The sequence below is a fragment of the Nasonia vitripennis genome, chromosome 2 (genome assembly GCF_009193385.2).
Source record: "Nasonia vitripennis strain AsymCx chromosome 2, Nvit_psr_1.1, whole genome shotgun sequence".
Taxonomy (NCBI): Eukaryota; Metazoa; Arthropoda; class Insecta; order Hymenoptera; family Pteromalidae; genus Nasonia; species Nasonia vitripennis.
Genome location: NC_045758.1, coordinates 8,651,785 through 8,668,416, shown reverse-complemented (window position 1 = coordinate 8,668,416; position 16,632 = coordinate 8,651,785). Strand labels below are relative to the sequence as shown.

At 48.9% G+C, this 16,632-nt stretch overlaps 1 protein-coding gene across 4 annotated transcripts in view; it reads left to right on the top strand.

Moving 5' to 3' along the window:
• The window catches only part of LOC100118814 (TNF receptor-associated factor 4), a 40,326-nt gene that overhangs the window by 18,872 nt on the left and 4,822 nt on the right, over positions 1-16,632 (top strand). The window contains exon 1 of one of the 4 annotated variants that reach the window (XM_008209890.4): positions 5,454-5,887. The exons of 2 other annotated variants lie outside the window; for them this stretch is intronic. In XM_008209890.4, the coding sequence (XP_008208112.2) occupies positions 5,684-5,887 (204 nt within the window). In that variant the 5' untranslated portion in view covers positions 5,454-5,683. Of the gene's footprint in view, positions 1-5,453; positions 5,888-13,311; positions 13,869-16,632 lie in introns of those variants that run through there. One more of the 4 variants, XM_031923138.2, reaches the window with a different exon arrangement.

Genomic DNA, 16,632 nt, shown 5'->3' with positions numbered 1-16,632 from the left:
CATGCTGCAGCCGACAATATAACCAAGCAAACTCCGGAAAAATCTTTCTCGCGATTATTTTCCTTTTCCCTCAATATTTTCCTCTTCTTTCCTTCCAATCCCAACAAGCCTTCGTCGCGTTCCTCTCCTTACTCGCATAATACACCGCGTACAAGGGTGGAGCATATATGACACAGCTCGCGGCGACCACTCGAGTTTCTTTCCTACTGTATACAAGAGCTGCGCTTAATACCCCAGTAGTGCAGCCACTCGAGGATACGCGCACTCGAATTTCGTCCCTCTTCTGGCTGTCTTAACATTTTCCGTTGCACGCGCTGCAGTCCTCGAGTGGCCCATTAAATCTCGGCACGTATGACGAGGAAGAAGTTCGGAGCTCTCGTCGTCGCGCGAGTAAATTTTCTGGAAAGTCGTCGTAAACAATTTAGTACTGACGTTGGCTCTCGTATCGCAGTATGAAACTATAGGGGAGCGAGTGCGGGGTCTTATGCGCTTTGACGTGCGGGATTTGAATGTGTTCTTCGAGTGTGGCGTATAGGGTACAGCTATAATTGTCGCGCATGGACGGATCGAGTACATTACTGCGCTTTGATGTGCAGTGTTTGTTGAGTACATAATGGGTCTCGAGGGGATGTCAAGCGTTTTAATTGTTTCTCGAAACGTGACAGATGATACCTGAGCTGCTCGCTTTACGAGTTTCCAGGGAAAGTCGCGCTTTACGACGCTGGCTTGCTTTGTAAGCAGTAAAATTCAAAAATAGTTTTATCGCATTATCGCCTTACGCTTCTTCCATTTATATAACCTCTATTGTTTTTCTTTTCTGTTTCAGGTAAGTTTTTCACTGCACAGAAGCAATGTCTCTCCGTCAAAGCTTTTCCGGCTTGGGTAAGCCATTATGCAAATTCTTCCCAAACACGCATAAACATGCCGAATGCAACGAAAGCGAACAATGACAATCGAAGCTTCTAACCGCGTCGTTTGCCCCCAAACAGCTCGCATTACCATCATTTCGCGCCGCAGCGTAGGTTTTTCCATTCTTACCACTTCGTTTCATCAAGATAACTCGATGTTTCCTGTGCGCAGCCCACGCGCGCGAACAGATCGAGGAGAGAAAATCCGTTGAAAAGGTCGGTTTAAAAGCCCGACTCGCGCAAAAAGAAGAAGCAGCAGCGATGCTCGCGCACAAAGAAGAGCCGCGCAGATGCTCGAAAAGCCGGATTATACGGCGCGCGCATCATCATCTCGGCAGCTCTCTCTCTCTCTATACTGCGGCAAAAGCACGCGAGAGATCATTACGGGGCTCTCTCGGAGAGTGTACCGGTCTTTCTGGGCCGAGGTATGTGTACCACGTGTACACACGTGTTTCGCTGCGGTCAGGTCTTTTCAGACGTCGCATCACCGGCAGCTACTGCTAGTAAGTAAAGGCATCGGTATTATGCGTTATATGGCTTTGACTGGAAAGTTGGCCGACGGAGATAAATATGAAAATGCGCCGCTTGCAGCTCGCGTTAAATAGCTGAGAATGGCTTGGTAATGAGCGCCGGGATCGCTCTGCGGAGATGGACACGTGTAAATGGAATTGCTTGCATTATGATCTCTCGATATTGAAATCTCGAAATATTTGGGATTCTTGGAGGCGTGTATTTTTGTAACGTCTCTTTGTCGTGTAAAACAATATTCGATGGTTTTTAATATCTATACCTACGCCGCGGTGTATAATAAATACAGCCGCTCATCCAACGGCCAGTTTCCTGGGCTACGCGGTCCGCATACATAAAGCGCGCGGCAACGAGCATATAATTTATAAAGAACGACGAGGTTGTGTATACCTCTATGTATAATACGAAAAGAAAAGAAGAATAAAAAGAAGGCTCGCGCGCGCATCAGGTGGGGGGAAGGTCGAGGAAGGCCACTGGCAGCTGGACAGCTCGAGAAAGAGAACGTGAACTCTCCGCTGTGTTACAGTGTGTTATATGTGTGCTGCACACGTTGAATCTCTCCACGCGAAGTGGCGGAGCGGTTCCTTTTCTCTCTCCTTCGCGCGACAATATATCGAGAGCGAGACAGAGAGGGAAGACTCGCTCGGCCGGCTCTTTTCCTTTTTCTTTATCTTCCTCACCTGCCCGGCAACAACACGAGATCTCTCTCGACTGCTCGCGGGCTATACGCACACACACACACACACACACACACACACACACAGTTCCACCTCCACCTCCTTTTTCCTTATAACTCAAACACGCCGAGACTGATACAGACAGCCGCGTGTCCTCCTTTTTTTACGTCACACTTCTGTATTTTTTTTCTAATACCGTATACCTAGGAATATGGTCCCTTATCTTCCTTTTTCACTCGGGGCCTCGTGATAGTCTCTTTGTAGACGGCGTTTATAATGGGCTAGGAAAGCTCTCGATGACACTTTGGGTCGAGGCGCGTCTCTGGTCTTTCTCTTCATCCGCTATATGGGTCCTCGCTTTTCCCGAGAGTGTGATTATGGGCGGGGGCCTTTTCATCTGCGCGCGCGATTGAATTCATGCGATATCCGACGCCTTGGAATTTCATACGACGTGCGTGTGATCGCGACGATACTGTGGGAATTTGTCAGATTTTCTTCAAATTTCGTCATCACGCAAATTAGAATTGCGACCGTATCTCCAAAATCGCCCAACGCAGCTATCCATAAATTACTCAATCGCGAACAATCCTTGACAATAGATATTATTCCCTCGTATACTCAGAGCGAGGCAAATAAATCGACGAGCAATTTTCATCCTTTGACAATGTAATACACGGGCTGCGCGCACAAAGGCGTTCCAATTTCGAAGCTCGTGCTCGTGCTCGGTGTACTGGCAAACTCTCTGTATACCTCTATACGTCTCATCTCGCGCATAGTGCAGTGATCCGTAATTGCCGATCTCGCCGCGAGATCCCATCGGCAGAGAGACTTACGTAAGCACACGCGTCCATGCGAAATAGGCGTGGAGTGTATAAGATACAGTTCGTCTGCATACCTTCTCACAGTCGTGCTTTTTCGATGGATAAGTGAGAGAGGGAGAAATTGCACGCAAAATTGTTGCATCGGACACACATGTGCTTATACGACAAGTGTGTGTATTCGAAAATTTCTCAAAAGATTTTCCCACGAGTACACGCAGCAAACAAATTCAACGCGAGCGCACCTGTCACCGCGTGCAATTCAGCGACGTCAGAAACAATCCTTGCCGCATCCCTCTAATTTGCCGAACCGCGCGAATTTTCCAGCCGTCAAGCTCTGTCGTCGTCGCGGCGAGTATAAACCCTTCAAAGTCCGCCCTTCTCATTTCGCCTTTTTTCCTCCTCCTCCTCCACCTCCTCTCTCTCTCTCTCTCTCTCTCTTGGAGATGCCCCCCGCGTGTCTCCTCGGCGTATTCCGAGAACGATCGCGCGCATTCCCCGCGAGAGAGAAGTCACGATCCACTCGATGCTGCTATAAGTTCCGAGATATCAAGCGGCCGCGGCGTGTGCCACATCCAAACAGAGAGAGAGAGAGAGAGAGAGAGAAAGAGAGAGAGACGAAGAAGGAGGAGGAGAAGACAAGTTTGCTCTCTCGCGTGCCTCTCTTACTTCTTCTTCTTTTTTCTCGCGTCTCTGTTTCCGAGCGAGATCGTCTATTATGTGTATAGAGAGTCGGTCGTCGATCCTTTCTTCTGTGGATTTTCCATGAGAGATGCGCAGCTTCCAGTGTGTATTGGCAAAAGTATCGCGGACGCGCGCATTCTTTTGCGGCGAGGATTTTTAAAAGGACCCTCCCGTGAATGAGCTAGTCCAAAGCGGTTTGGGCAGCGCTTCGCGCGAAGATCTGCTTTTGTCGTTTCTTTTCATTCACTTTTGCCAAGAGAGGATTCTACATTTTCGCTTGTGTCTGCGGCGGCTTTTGTGACGTCGCGCGCATGAATGAAGCAACGCTGCTTTTTTGATATTTCTCGCGGCGTAGATAGAGATCGGCATACTTTTGAAATCTAGTTCGCGAATGAGGTATAAAGCCGCTACGAAATTCGATAGAAAAAAGTTTAAACATTCTCGATGTTACTCACAACGCCCCCTGCGATTTTTAAAAGGACAAAGTGGCAGCCGCTTTGACGGCGTCTCGAGTGTGCACTTCTGTCGCTCTGTTTCTGTCGAGTGCATACTCTCTCCTTTCTTCGGCTGTGTGGTTTTTTCTTCTCTCCGACGCGATTCACCGACGTTTTTGACAGATCGCTTCTTCACAATAACCGCATTCGACTTGAGACGTATATTAAAAGGGAATTACAGGCTATACGCGATGTGGGCGCGCATCTTCCGTGAGAATTTTCGAGGAATACGTTTTTTATCGAAACCACAAGCACATCGCATCAAGATCGACCTATGCACCACACGTATACGTGTACAGAGCTTACATCACAACAAAAACCGGTACACACACTCCGTAAATAGCGTAAACTTTCCACACCGCTGCATTCGCGAATCGGCCGACATCTCGCCCGTAAATCAAGCAATTATTGTCCATCGTTTTCCGATCTCTCTCTCTCTCTCTCTCTCTCTCTCTCTCCCTCTCAAACATTGTTATTACGCCGCATCACCTCCCACAAATCATCGCTCCGAGCGCACGGGCACCTCAAAGCTAAAAGAAGAGAACTCGAAATCTGGAACCCATTACTCCTCCCCCGTACGGCGAATTAATCGCTAATTAAATGCAGGCCTGCAATTCGATCGACGTATAGAGTAATTAGGTGCTCTCCGAGCTCAGCCCCGGCTCCGATGCGCGGAACGAGAAAGAGCCGAGAGGAAACGCGGACGTCGCTTTCTCTCTCCCCTCGACGATCTCCGATATGCAGCTCTTTCCCTTTTTATCTCGGCGCAGTTACAGCGAGCCATCTGATCTCCTTAGTCAGACTCTCTTTTTTTTTCTCCTCCCGACTCGCTTTCGATGTTTGGAGTTAGCTCCGCTTTGTTTCGAGCCAGTGAACGACCTCTCGTTTATACGATTCGGGGTTATTTATAAATCGTCCTTTTTTTCGAGCGCCGCGTTGGTACACTCGTAACGCGTGTTTATATTAAGTATAACGAGCGTGAGACTCTTCACAAAAATCCTCCTATGCATCGGAACAACCGAACGGAAATTAAAAAAGACAGCGCATCCCTCGATCGCCCAGCGACTTCCCTTTTCCACACACATAATAATATCCCGTGCGCGCATATAGGAAGGAGTACCGCGACGCGGGCATATCCTCTCCGACGAAGCATCATCCTCTCCAGACGAGGATAGAGAACATAAGAGAGAACGAGAGAAGATCGTTTCCGTCCCTCCACAGCAGCAGCAGGAGCGCACGACCAATCGGAAGCCCCCGGCAACGCGCAGCTGTTCCTTTCCACACGCACACAGCACACGGACACCGAGGGAGAGCGAGTCGACCGGCTACTCGGAGCGCGAGCTGCGCGAGCACGGTTCAGTCGAGTCGGAGCATCGAAGCAGTGCACACGCGCTTTTCGCTCTTTCTCCCGCTATACTTACTATACGCTCATACAGCTGTGCAGTGTCACGACGGTACACAACTCTCTCGCGTGTTCGCCGATCCGGTCACACATCCGCGAGTGCGTTCGCGCGCTGTGGTGCGTTTTTTATCAAATTTCACACGAGACTGATTCGGAAGATTAACCAGTCAAGATGGTTCGAGGACTCTCCCAATGGACCAAGACTCTGAGCTTCCCGGCGAGGATGTCGCCCCAGAGACAGGCCAAGGAGGCCAAGGGCTTCCACGTGAGCCCGAGCGCGAGCCCCACTTCGCCGCCCAGTAGTCCCATCGCGACCGATAACAACAACCTCCTCATCGACAAGTCGCCCATCATCGCTAACCCCGACGTGCACGAGGTGATTATCTTTAGCGGAAGTCGTTGCTATAGTTTATTATTCTTGTATATTATAAGCACGAGCGCAACGCTTGATTTTCTCTGTGTTCTGTTGCGACCGCTCGGCGATTTTTCAAGGCGCTGCTCCATTCGCGCGAGGAGAGCATGTGTTATAAAAAGTGCCGGTCGTTCATTCATGGAACGCCGCGGCTAACGGTAGTCGCGAAAGAATTTTTAGACCTTCCTCGCGCGCGATGAATTCGTTATTTTCGCTTCTCCGATCGCTTACCACCGCTTAGATAATGCTCCTTATCTCGTCGCCGGGGTGAACGAAAACAAGCTGTCAATCAAGCCTCTATACGTATCGCCACCTTTTTCCGAGATTTTCACGACGTTTACCTTCGGCAGCAGAAGCCCTCGCTGTACAAATAGATCCGATCGGTAAACATTGGAAACCGGCGATAAAAACCGAAAAGCTCCTCTCAACGGGTTTTCTCTCTGACGGAAAGCGCGTCGCTCGATAAATCCCTAATCAAAACAATCGCGATGCCGATCTCTTCGGAGCACACATAGGCCGAAGGTTGAATCACCTGGAAGACTCTCGAGAAATGCCATTAGTCACTCTATTATGCGTGTACTGGATAGGACACACGTGTGCAGCAGCAGCAGCAGCGGCTATGACGAATTTCGGAGTATGCGTTTTATCAATGCCGCGGGTCTGATGCGGGAACGGTTTTTCACTTTTGATTTTCATTGTACGCCCGGCTGCGAGAAAAATCGATTTAACGGCTGATACGTGTTAGCTGCCTGGTGATTTACGCGCTCGTATTATATATCAACCCCTTAATAAGCGAGCATCGGTAGTGAGTAACGCCTTTGTCCACCGGTGCAGTTGGAGATGTATTTTATGGAGTTTATCGGGCACAAAGACGCTTTTCACACCGATGTCTCATTGTGTATCTGGTTAGAGAGATTTTCAGTGCATCTGGTAATATATAAAGTTTGAGATCGGCTCATTAATAAGTATGACCGTTTAGATAACCCCGTCATCATCGAGCGCTAATCTCGCGGCTATAAAAATAATCTCGAAAACAATTAGCCCGATTATATACCCTATATATATATATATATATATATATATATATATATATATACATCCTATGGGAATCCCTCCTCGATAGATCCCTATCTCTCGACTCAGAATAAATAATTACACGCTCAGCTCTCGATCGGTCGCTCACGATTTCCAAGCCCGTAAATCAGTCGTCGCTGTGCACACACATAGGCACACACCTATTCAAACATAAAACGCGGATCAGAGCCGAGGATGAATAATCGATGCATCGGGGAGGGATTAATTCGACAGTGTCGGCATTCATCGCGGATCTGTCAGTCGACGAATTTTTTTCTCGATCGGATCGATGTGTGCATTAGGTGTCGGAGTGGTGCCACAGGCGTATGGGTAGCTCGATTGAAATGCAGTGGCTATTGTGTCGGCGCAGGCTTTTTGTCCCCTCTGACCAAGACGTGCGTTTCCTCTGCGGAGATGCATTCTTCAGCTTCTCGATGTCGATCGTGAGATTGGCGTTCCGGAATGTACCTGAAAAAACACGCCGCGCACATGTGCGCAGCACAGATTATTCAATATATAAACCTCTCGTTCAGCACATCCGATTTTTTTCGCGGGCGTCGACGCCCCGAAATTTCGATCATAATAAAGTTATTTAACAACTTCCTCTCTTTCACTCTCTCTTAACGGCGGCAAAAAAAGGAAAGCACGTCGTCAGCGCTCTTTTCACACGTTATACGCGTACAGGGGGCCGGCCGCGCGAGATTCGTGTGGTCGCCAGATGTTGCGCCCTCTCGCCGGGTATTTTGAATTCCGTCTCCCTTCCGCCCCCGGTATGCGCCGAGCTTGCGCGAGTTCGTTCAAAAAAGAGAGAGAGAGAGAGAGGAAAAACGAAAACGTTGCGCGCGACGCTGACAGATGTTCCGCGTACGCTTCGTTGACCGGTTAGTCGCGCGCGCGAACTTTGAGGTTTTGTCGGGGGCCCAAAAAGTCCGGAGTTCTAAAGTTAGGTCGCTTTTCTTATTATTATCGCCTTTGTTTACACGCGCCTCTTTTCGGGTATACGATTTTTCCCTTCACGCTTCGTCCCGATTTTAGTCGGACGACTAAATTTTCCTCCCATCGGAGAGAGGATCTCCTCACCTTGACCAGTCATTGTGTAAACGCCTGTGCTGTGCGTTTAAAGGTCCGGCTTTGTAGTATCGATTGCATTCCAGGTCGATTACGACGGCGAGCAGCCGGTCCGGCTCCCTTTTCATTGACCGTTCAGTTCGCTCCTCTCGGTTCCAATGAAGACGAGGGCCTGCGCTTACCTGTCCGGATTACACGGTCGAGTCTCCCTTTAGCGCAGCCTAGGCGTGTCCGGACTCGCTTCTTGTTTTCCAAACTTTCTTCCGCCCTGACGTATTTACTACCTTTTTTCCGGAACGAGCATCGTTTTGTTTACCAACTCGGCAGTGAATAAGCCAGGCCTCAGCTGTGCTTCGAGAAAGAGTTCACGGCGTTGCTTCTGTGACAGCCGCGCGCGTGAAAAAAGTCTGTACTCCTTTTGTCGAGCTCTTAGACACGAGTCGGAGAAAGACGGAATTCCGGCTTTCCTGATGAACTAACTCTCAGAGGTTTTATATGCGTATACAGTATACACACGCCCAGAAGAAAGAAGGGAGTCGAGCGCGCACGTTAATTATCCTCCATTAGAGCCGATGATTCGTTCCACTTTGGGGTGACATGCCGCGCGCCGAATTCTCCGCGTCGCTGTTTTCTTTCGACGGAATTATTATCCCGTTCCGCTCCCAGTACACACGATCTAGATTATCAAACAACGCCAACTGCTGTTCCCATCGATCAAAAGACCTACACATTGTGTAAATCACGCGCGCGAGCGTCAAACAGTAAGACAAACGTGTCGAGTCGTTGTTTGTCAACCCCTTGAGCGAGCGGGGGCGGCGCACGTGACCGAGATGCACTATTCAGCTGATTCGGCGCTTTCTTTGTCTCGCTTTTATATCATTGTGTAAAGAGAAGAGTCCGACGGGGCTTCGCGTTGAGAGGCTTCTATATGCACGTGCGCGAGTGACACTGATTGCAGTCGCAGCCGATGAAGCTTTCCAGCGACCTTCGCTCCTCAAACCCACGCAGGGGATCTGTTAGTCCTCTCGTCGACGCGAATAATACGCGACGTGCGTGTTTCTACCTTCGCGCGTGCAATACACGCTCGTGATCTCCTTTCATTCGGCAAAGCGCTTAATGAGCGCGTATGCATATACGTATATAAAAATGTATGTGTGCACAGCTGTGTTCTCCTTTATAATCCTCCATACGCAAACAGGTCTTGCTCGATGTGTACGCGGAACTGCGAAGATTTAGAGTGAAACGACGCCGCGTACTCTCGTTTCCCCTTTCGGGTCAGCGTAAGTAGGAAAAAACGTGTGCGAGATTACACCGGCCGACGACGATGATAATGCGCGCGAGAGATGAATCGCAAACTAGTTGTTGTTGCGGAGCTGCTCGTTCCTCGAGATCGTTCATCCGGATATTACACTTTTAACGAAGCCGAGAATTCGTCTCCGTGAATATCTCCGGCTCTAATTAGCAATAATCGTATACGATCTCGGCGATAACGATCGCGGAAGCCTCTATGACAAAATAAAAAAAAATCAAGCAACGTTCTCACGTTCGTACCTCGCCTCAACGACACAGTACAGCGCGATGCACTCGTTGCATAAAGCTGTAGTGCAGCGAAGAGAGAGCGCCTGAAAAGTTCAAGTTTGCGGTAGAGCAAAGTAGGGAGCGGTGCAGCATCCTCTCGTGCGCACAGTTCGCGATCTCGATTATCGCTCGGGTCAGTCGCCCGGAGAACGGAATTAAGCGGTGCCGCCGAGTTCAAGGGTTTAATTGAACCGCGCGATTACGGGCTTTCCATTACAGACTCATTTTCGAAATTGCCGCGCTAATAAATCGCCGTGAAATGTCACGGAGCTGCCGATTTCCCTCTAAATACAACAGCCGTAGGAAATATTTTAATCGCGCTAATGTCCTCGCTCGACTACATTCCCGGAGGATAATCGACTCTCGACACAAAGGAAGAGCAAATAAAGGCCGCGCGCGCCGGCGATCATCGAGCCAATACACTTTCCGTTTACCGCTATTACAGTATAGAGGCGCGCCGCCGCCGATCTCGTGCCGCAGATGCGGACGATGCACATTTTACGGGAGAGCTCGATCCACTCGTGCCGCAGTCGTTAGACCGACTTGCCACCGCGAAAATAAATCCCCGTGCAACACGCCGAGGAATTCGCGTGCGAGAGGTCGTTGCGTAACGGTGCCTCTCGTTGCGCCGGCGCGTTATAATTGGAGTGTATAACGATAGGCTGATTAATTGCGGTTTACGCGACGACAATAATGCGACGCATCGGCTCCGAGAAAAGCAAGTCGAGTACTTGCGCGATGACGAAAGAAGAAGTGGCAGAAGAAGAAGAAGATCGAGGGGGGGGGGGCAAGGCTCGCGAGACAGCCGCGAGGCATTCAAGGCGAGGCGCGCGGAAGCGTGGGAACCGAGACCGACGCGCGTGTTATACTGCAGTCGAGACTACTCCTTTCTATACTCCCTCTTGATCCTTCTCTCTATATGTACTTGCGGTGTAGATCCTATATGTGTGTAATACGTCGGGGAAAGCGCCGACACGCGACACTTAAATTGCGATTTTCCTATTAGGGCTCTGCTCTTTTTCTACGTTTAGGTATATACATGCATTAGGTGATGGTCTGTGGTTTCGGTGCGCGCGAGCTTTTCTTTTTCGACTCGATCGATTATAGCTATACTACTGCTGTGCAGCGAGGATTTTTTGTCGAACCCGGCTGGTTTGGTAATGACCGTGGGATCGCGCGCGAGGAATATTATGTAAAGGATCGGGTTGTGCTTTTTGCCCTCGCGTTTCTATTGTTGTCGTGTAAGAGTCGATATTCGCTCTTGATAAGGTCGGCAAAGGTGTAAATGCTAATGCGCTGTGATTTCTCTGTTATAACTCCCCTGATAAGAGAAAACGGCTATTTGCACGCGCGTAAACGAAGACTCGTGTCGAGAGGGTTACGCAACTTGGCTGTATCCTTCGAAAAGCAAACACACAGTCGTCGCTCTCTCACGATCAATTACCTCTGCCGCTGCACATTTTTTTTTTTTACACGAAAAAAATAAAAACAGTCATAAACTGTTATTACGCGACTCGTTCCCGGCATTGAAATGAGCCGCGACTTTAACGAGCGGAGAGAAAAAGGAAGAGAGCGCAAATCGGTCACACACAAAAGCCATTGTCATATTTTCATACTCTACTCGACGAGAAAAAAAAACAGCCAAGGACGTTCGCGGCCCGAATGAGCCTTGAATTGGAGCAAAGCGCATAGCGTCCGCGACTTTTCATTACACGCGATTCATCGTATAAATCAACGCTTATTCGAACCGATTTCTCCAAAGGGCAAATTATCTCGTTAATCCTCGAACGATCGATCTCAGCTTCGGACAATCGAGCCTCTGATGTGACGTGAAACATCAAACACACAAGATAAAAATGACAATGTCCCCTTTATAATAGCTCAGGCATAATCGAGCGTGACAACCGGTTTCTCTCTTTTTCTTCACAATATCTTCCTCCCCACTCGTCGTCGCGTGTGTGTTCTAGTTCTAGTCGAAAAAACGAGACATTATTCCTTGGACAGCGCGTGAAACGGACACAAGGACGACGCGTTTCACGGAAAAGCTGGATCATCGAGCCCAATTAAGCTCTAGTCTGCGAGAGTTTGTCAAGCGCGTAATTAGTATACGAATTTGTATACCGGCGTCGGTCGTATACGGCGACGGAGAGAGATATGTTTGACGCCGCGTCAGAACGGTACACACACAGATATAGCGTGCTTTCTCGGAAACGGAGATGAATTCACGTAGATATCGCAGCGATTTTCCGAAAAAATAACATCTCTCTTCGCGCTTCTTGTATATAAAATCGCTGCAAAGAAAAGCCATTGTTTGCGAACAAAGGCCCGCGGGCGCCATCTGCACTTTGGCGCGTCTGCCGCTTTTTTTCTCACCGTATAACAGTCGGGAGCTATATAGCGAGGAGGCGATAAATATGCATTAGAATTTGCTGGAAACGAAATTCGCGCGAGCTCGTAAAGCGGAATACGTGTACCGACTGCAGCTACGCTTTGTATAGAGTTACTCGTTTGGGCTTAATTCGATCGGCGTCGTGTATTCGCGAGAGGATCTGTGGGAAAAATTTCGCGTTAAAACAGTCGTTAGCGCAGGATTATACTCGTAAAATTTTATTCGAGCGACGCGAATCGAGCTAATAAAAATCATCCGATAGGGTCTTTCTCGAGAAAGAGAGAAGCGATAAATCTAACCGGACCGCGTCCAAAAATAGAGCGCGATGTACACGCGCAGTAGAGCCAAAACAGCCGAGTATAGCCTCCGAAAACGATCAAGGGAACAGCTACTTTTTTCTTCTTCTCTTCTTCTTCTTCTGAAACTCCGCCCCGCGAGAGCTCTCGGACTTTTGAGAATAAGTTTCCGGAACTCGTTCCTTTTAATTGTTTCCTTTCCGCGTATTATACGTTTATTTAGTATACTCATTTGCGTGAATTCGATTAACCCGATTAAGACGAGGCGTGTACATCGATGCGCGGGCGCGTTTACATTATAATGAAGCTTATATATTGTCCGCCGTAGAATATCGTTCTCAAAGACACCGATGCAGAGCACACGCAGATACATTATCATATTCAGTAGTCGATTCCGCGGAACGGCCGATTCGTCGGCGCTTCAGATACTAATCTCGGGGTGAGAAGGACGACGGCGATAAACGACGCTCTACGCGCGGCAATATCGCGTTCAAACACAGACGCAAATCTCTCTCTCTCTCTCTCTCTCTCTCTCTCTCTCTCTCTCTCTCTCTCTCTCCGGAGAATAACCGAACAAAGCCGCATCTCTCGCGTATACAGATAAAAGTAAGCACAGTCATCGCAAACGAAAAACTCGCCCATTATACACTCGGTTTAGCAGATTACGAAAATCTCGTCGGGGGAAAAATGCGGAAACTGCACAAGAGCGCGTGAGAGCGCGCATTTATTTATCGGGGGAGGGGAGAGGAACGGTTACGCGCGGGGCATATCTCGTGCGCGCTCGTCCGCGTCCTCTCGCTTGTGTATGTATCTATATACGCGTGCCTTGTACTTTACTTACGGTATGCTCTCTCTCTCTCTCCCTTGCGAGAGGACGATCTTATCTCTCTCTCTCTCTTGGCTGTATATACTCCTTACAGCTATGCGAAAGTTCTAATCTGCGGTCGCTCGCGCTTCCGAGATGGTATGCGGAGAATGGGATAATCGCGCTGAGCGCGACACGTTTTGAATTTCGCGCGCTTTTTTTGCGCAAAAGCCCGTTCTGCGTAAGAGCGACAGATAATACGATACCGATTATCTCTTAAGCTCATAATTAGGCGTGGATGAATCAGCCATAGACTTATAGATACGATAAAAAGCATCGCTTAATTACATCCCATTGTCTCGTAATATACCCATAATAAGTGTAACCCTCGCACATCAGTAGCTCCCCTCTCCCGCTGCACACGCGATAATATTAGAGCCTCGGCAGCGGCGGAAGAGGCCCGGAAAGTTTGGAATGCGAGCGATAAGGTCCCCCAAGCGTAGTGGTGGTGGTGGTGATGCGCTAAGACCCAATTAACGGCGCGCGTTAATTTAAAAGCAAACTCGAGCACGGAGCTGCCTCTTCTCTCGGCTCGACAGTTAGCTTTTGTCTTCTGCATCGGTCTTTTCTGCGCCTCCCGCACACGCGAGGATTCTCCTGCGCTTTGCTTCGTTGCATTGGTCACTACTGGGAAATTTTCTTCCACACGTTATGGACACCGCAGCAATTGTGCAGGTATTGTTTAGTCGTTACGCTCTGAAAAAACAAAAATTAAGCCGTCATCGACGCGGAGTGCGCGCATCGCTAATAAAGGAAGAATGTACCGCAAGAAAGACGCGACAACGCTCGCCGTAACCATAAACCTGAATCATCCGATAAACTCGCTGTTATGGTCCGCGTCTCTCGTCTAATTTCCCCATTAAATCTACTCCGAGAGCTGCAGAAAAATAAAGCATCGCCTATTATATACGAGAGCATCGGCTTACAAAAATCGTTCCACCCTCCGCGCGCGCGATTTCTCAAATTCTAACGTTGCCCCTACTCTTCCCAAGCAATTATTCAAATTATAGGCTTTTGCGCGCGCTGCACACTCGTTATAAGCAGAGCCCAACCGGCGTGTATTTATCATATACCTATACGCGCCGCGACGTTTCATTCGAGACTCGCATGGCCCGAGGGTGGACTGGCCGCTCAGCGGAAGAGGAGCTTCTCGAGTTTCTTCGTTCTCGAACTCGTGAGTAAATGTGTCATCCAATATCCTCCAAATATATACAACGTCGACCTTGAGTACAATACGTTCTCCACCGACAAAAGCGCATTCCTTTCTCACACGCGGGACAACTTTCCGATACGCGCTCATATCCGCTGTCGAATCGCTCCTCCTCCGCTCGGTCTGCGTATTTCCGCCTCTCGGAGACACAAAGCGCTGTATATGCGCCTATACGTATATATAAAGTGCAGCAGAAAGTGTTTGTCGGTGCCGCGAAGCGTGACCGCTCGGGAAGCGATACATTCGGAGCTGCGAGGAGGAGAAACCGCAGCGACCGCGAGAGAGACTCGCTCGCCGACGCGTCCGTTGGGAATCGGATGTGTGGGGCAAGCGTCGTATACAATTTTTAATCAAAAAGGCGTGCGAATGCATCCGCTTTATACTCGAACCGAATTCGCGATAGTGCTTTATCGTCGGCGGTCGTTCGTCATTGTATTTGGGCTGCGAGAAATCGGCAGCGACCGGTTGCGATTCAAAAGTCCCGCCACCGGATTTCTTCTCGATAACGGCGCTCGGCCGCGTTCACGTAACGGCCGGCCAACGTCCTTAGCAAGGACGTTCGTTTTCGAAATCGGTGACTGATGTATATACTTACCGCAGACACATCGTCGGTGGCCTTTCTCTCTCTCTCTCTCTCTCTCTCTCTCTCTCTCTCTCTCTCTCTCTCTCTCTCTCTCTTCATCCGACCGGCAGATGCTGTCGTGTGTGTTCCACTTCTCTCTCGATCGCCGATGATTTTCCCACATGTGTGGGTTATAAACCAGCTGCTGCCTCGAAATTTGAATATTCATCAGCGCCGCGTTTTTGTTTCAACAATTCGATGAAAACGCTCTTTTTCTCTCGTACAAGCGTCTCCGCAGATGAAAGGGGAAACTCTTCGTCTCGGCTCGTAAACACGAGGTATGCAGTGCGCTGGGTTGTCTTTGTCCCAGGCCCTCTTCATTTCCTCTCCGACGAGCTCCTCCTCTTTCAGCTCGTCCGCGGCATCGTTTCCATATAAAGAACAACGCGAACAAAGGGAGAAAAGAAAAGCAACATTTATTAACCGGCTTGATCGCGTTGTATTAGGCGACTTATGCGTCGAACGAATTGAGAAACGACCGGAGCTGAAACATCGTGATGAGATGCCGTCACGCCGATGCTAAAACGTAACAGAGTATGCGAAGAATTTTCGAGTCGCGTTTCCTTATTTTTAAATCCGTGGTCTATACAGTGTGTAAATAAAGTCATTTACGTTAGGAAATAACAGACCGAAAAGCGGCAAACGTAACGGACGCGGCGCGTATCACCCGCAAAAAGCCACAAGCGCTAAATTCCGCAACTCTCAGCAGCTGCGATAAACGGCCGAGAGCATCTGCTTATCCGCCTAACTCTCTTCTTACGGCGCACTGCACATTAGCCCGCGCATTAATAAGTGGCGCATGCAAATACGTACGCGAGAGACGCCCGTTACGCTATGACGTCAGCTGTGCGATGCGGTGATAGGGTCGGTTTGAAAAATTCGACGGTCGTCCTGGGGTCGCTTGCTTTTCAGCTTTTTCCACGCGTGTACACAGATAACGCGATCCTTTCTAAGGCTGTATTGTGTATTTTATGAAATCGAGTGCTTTCAAAAACCGCAAAAACTCGTGGCCTTCTATCGATTCAGGGTATCCACCGCAAAAAATTCTTCTCCATACTCGTTTTCACTCGAAGAAAAAAACGTGGCATTTTTCAACAGCCTCCGATTCTCTCCGCTCAGCTGATACTTATGTGCAATTGAATTAGCTCTACTGACGTTGCCTCACGCGATCCGCAATAGCTCTTTTTTCTCATCCGTCAACTTTTGAAAAAATAGAAACTCTATACCTGTGTCGTCCCCATAAGGAAGTAGCCATCAGCAACTTGGATAAGAAAGAGCCGAGCATTTGTCATTCGAGCGACGAAAATTAGCTGTCCACGAGTTATTGCGAAATCCGTACATACTACACTTGTAAATTACCCTCACGGCTTGTCGCAACGATCTCGTAATAAGCTATGCGCGCAAGGTGAACGGCCCACGCGCGCGAGCCTGATGTGTGTGTGTGTGTCCACATGTATCGCGTGTTTGTTTCTGTGATTCCAGTGGGTGTTTGTTGATGTAAATAAATAGCTACTCGTGCTATAGTATTGCCAGATGATGCAAAGGTGCGAGTTTTTTTTTTCGACCGTTAGAAGAAAAAAATTAGGCCGATCAGCTGTAATAAACCC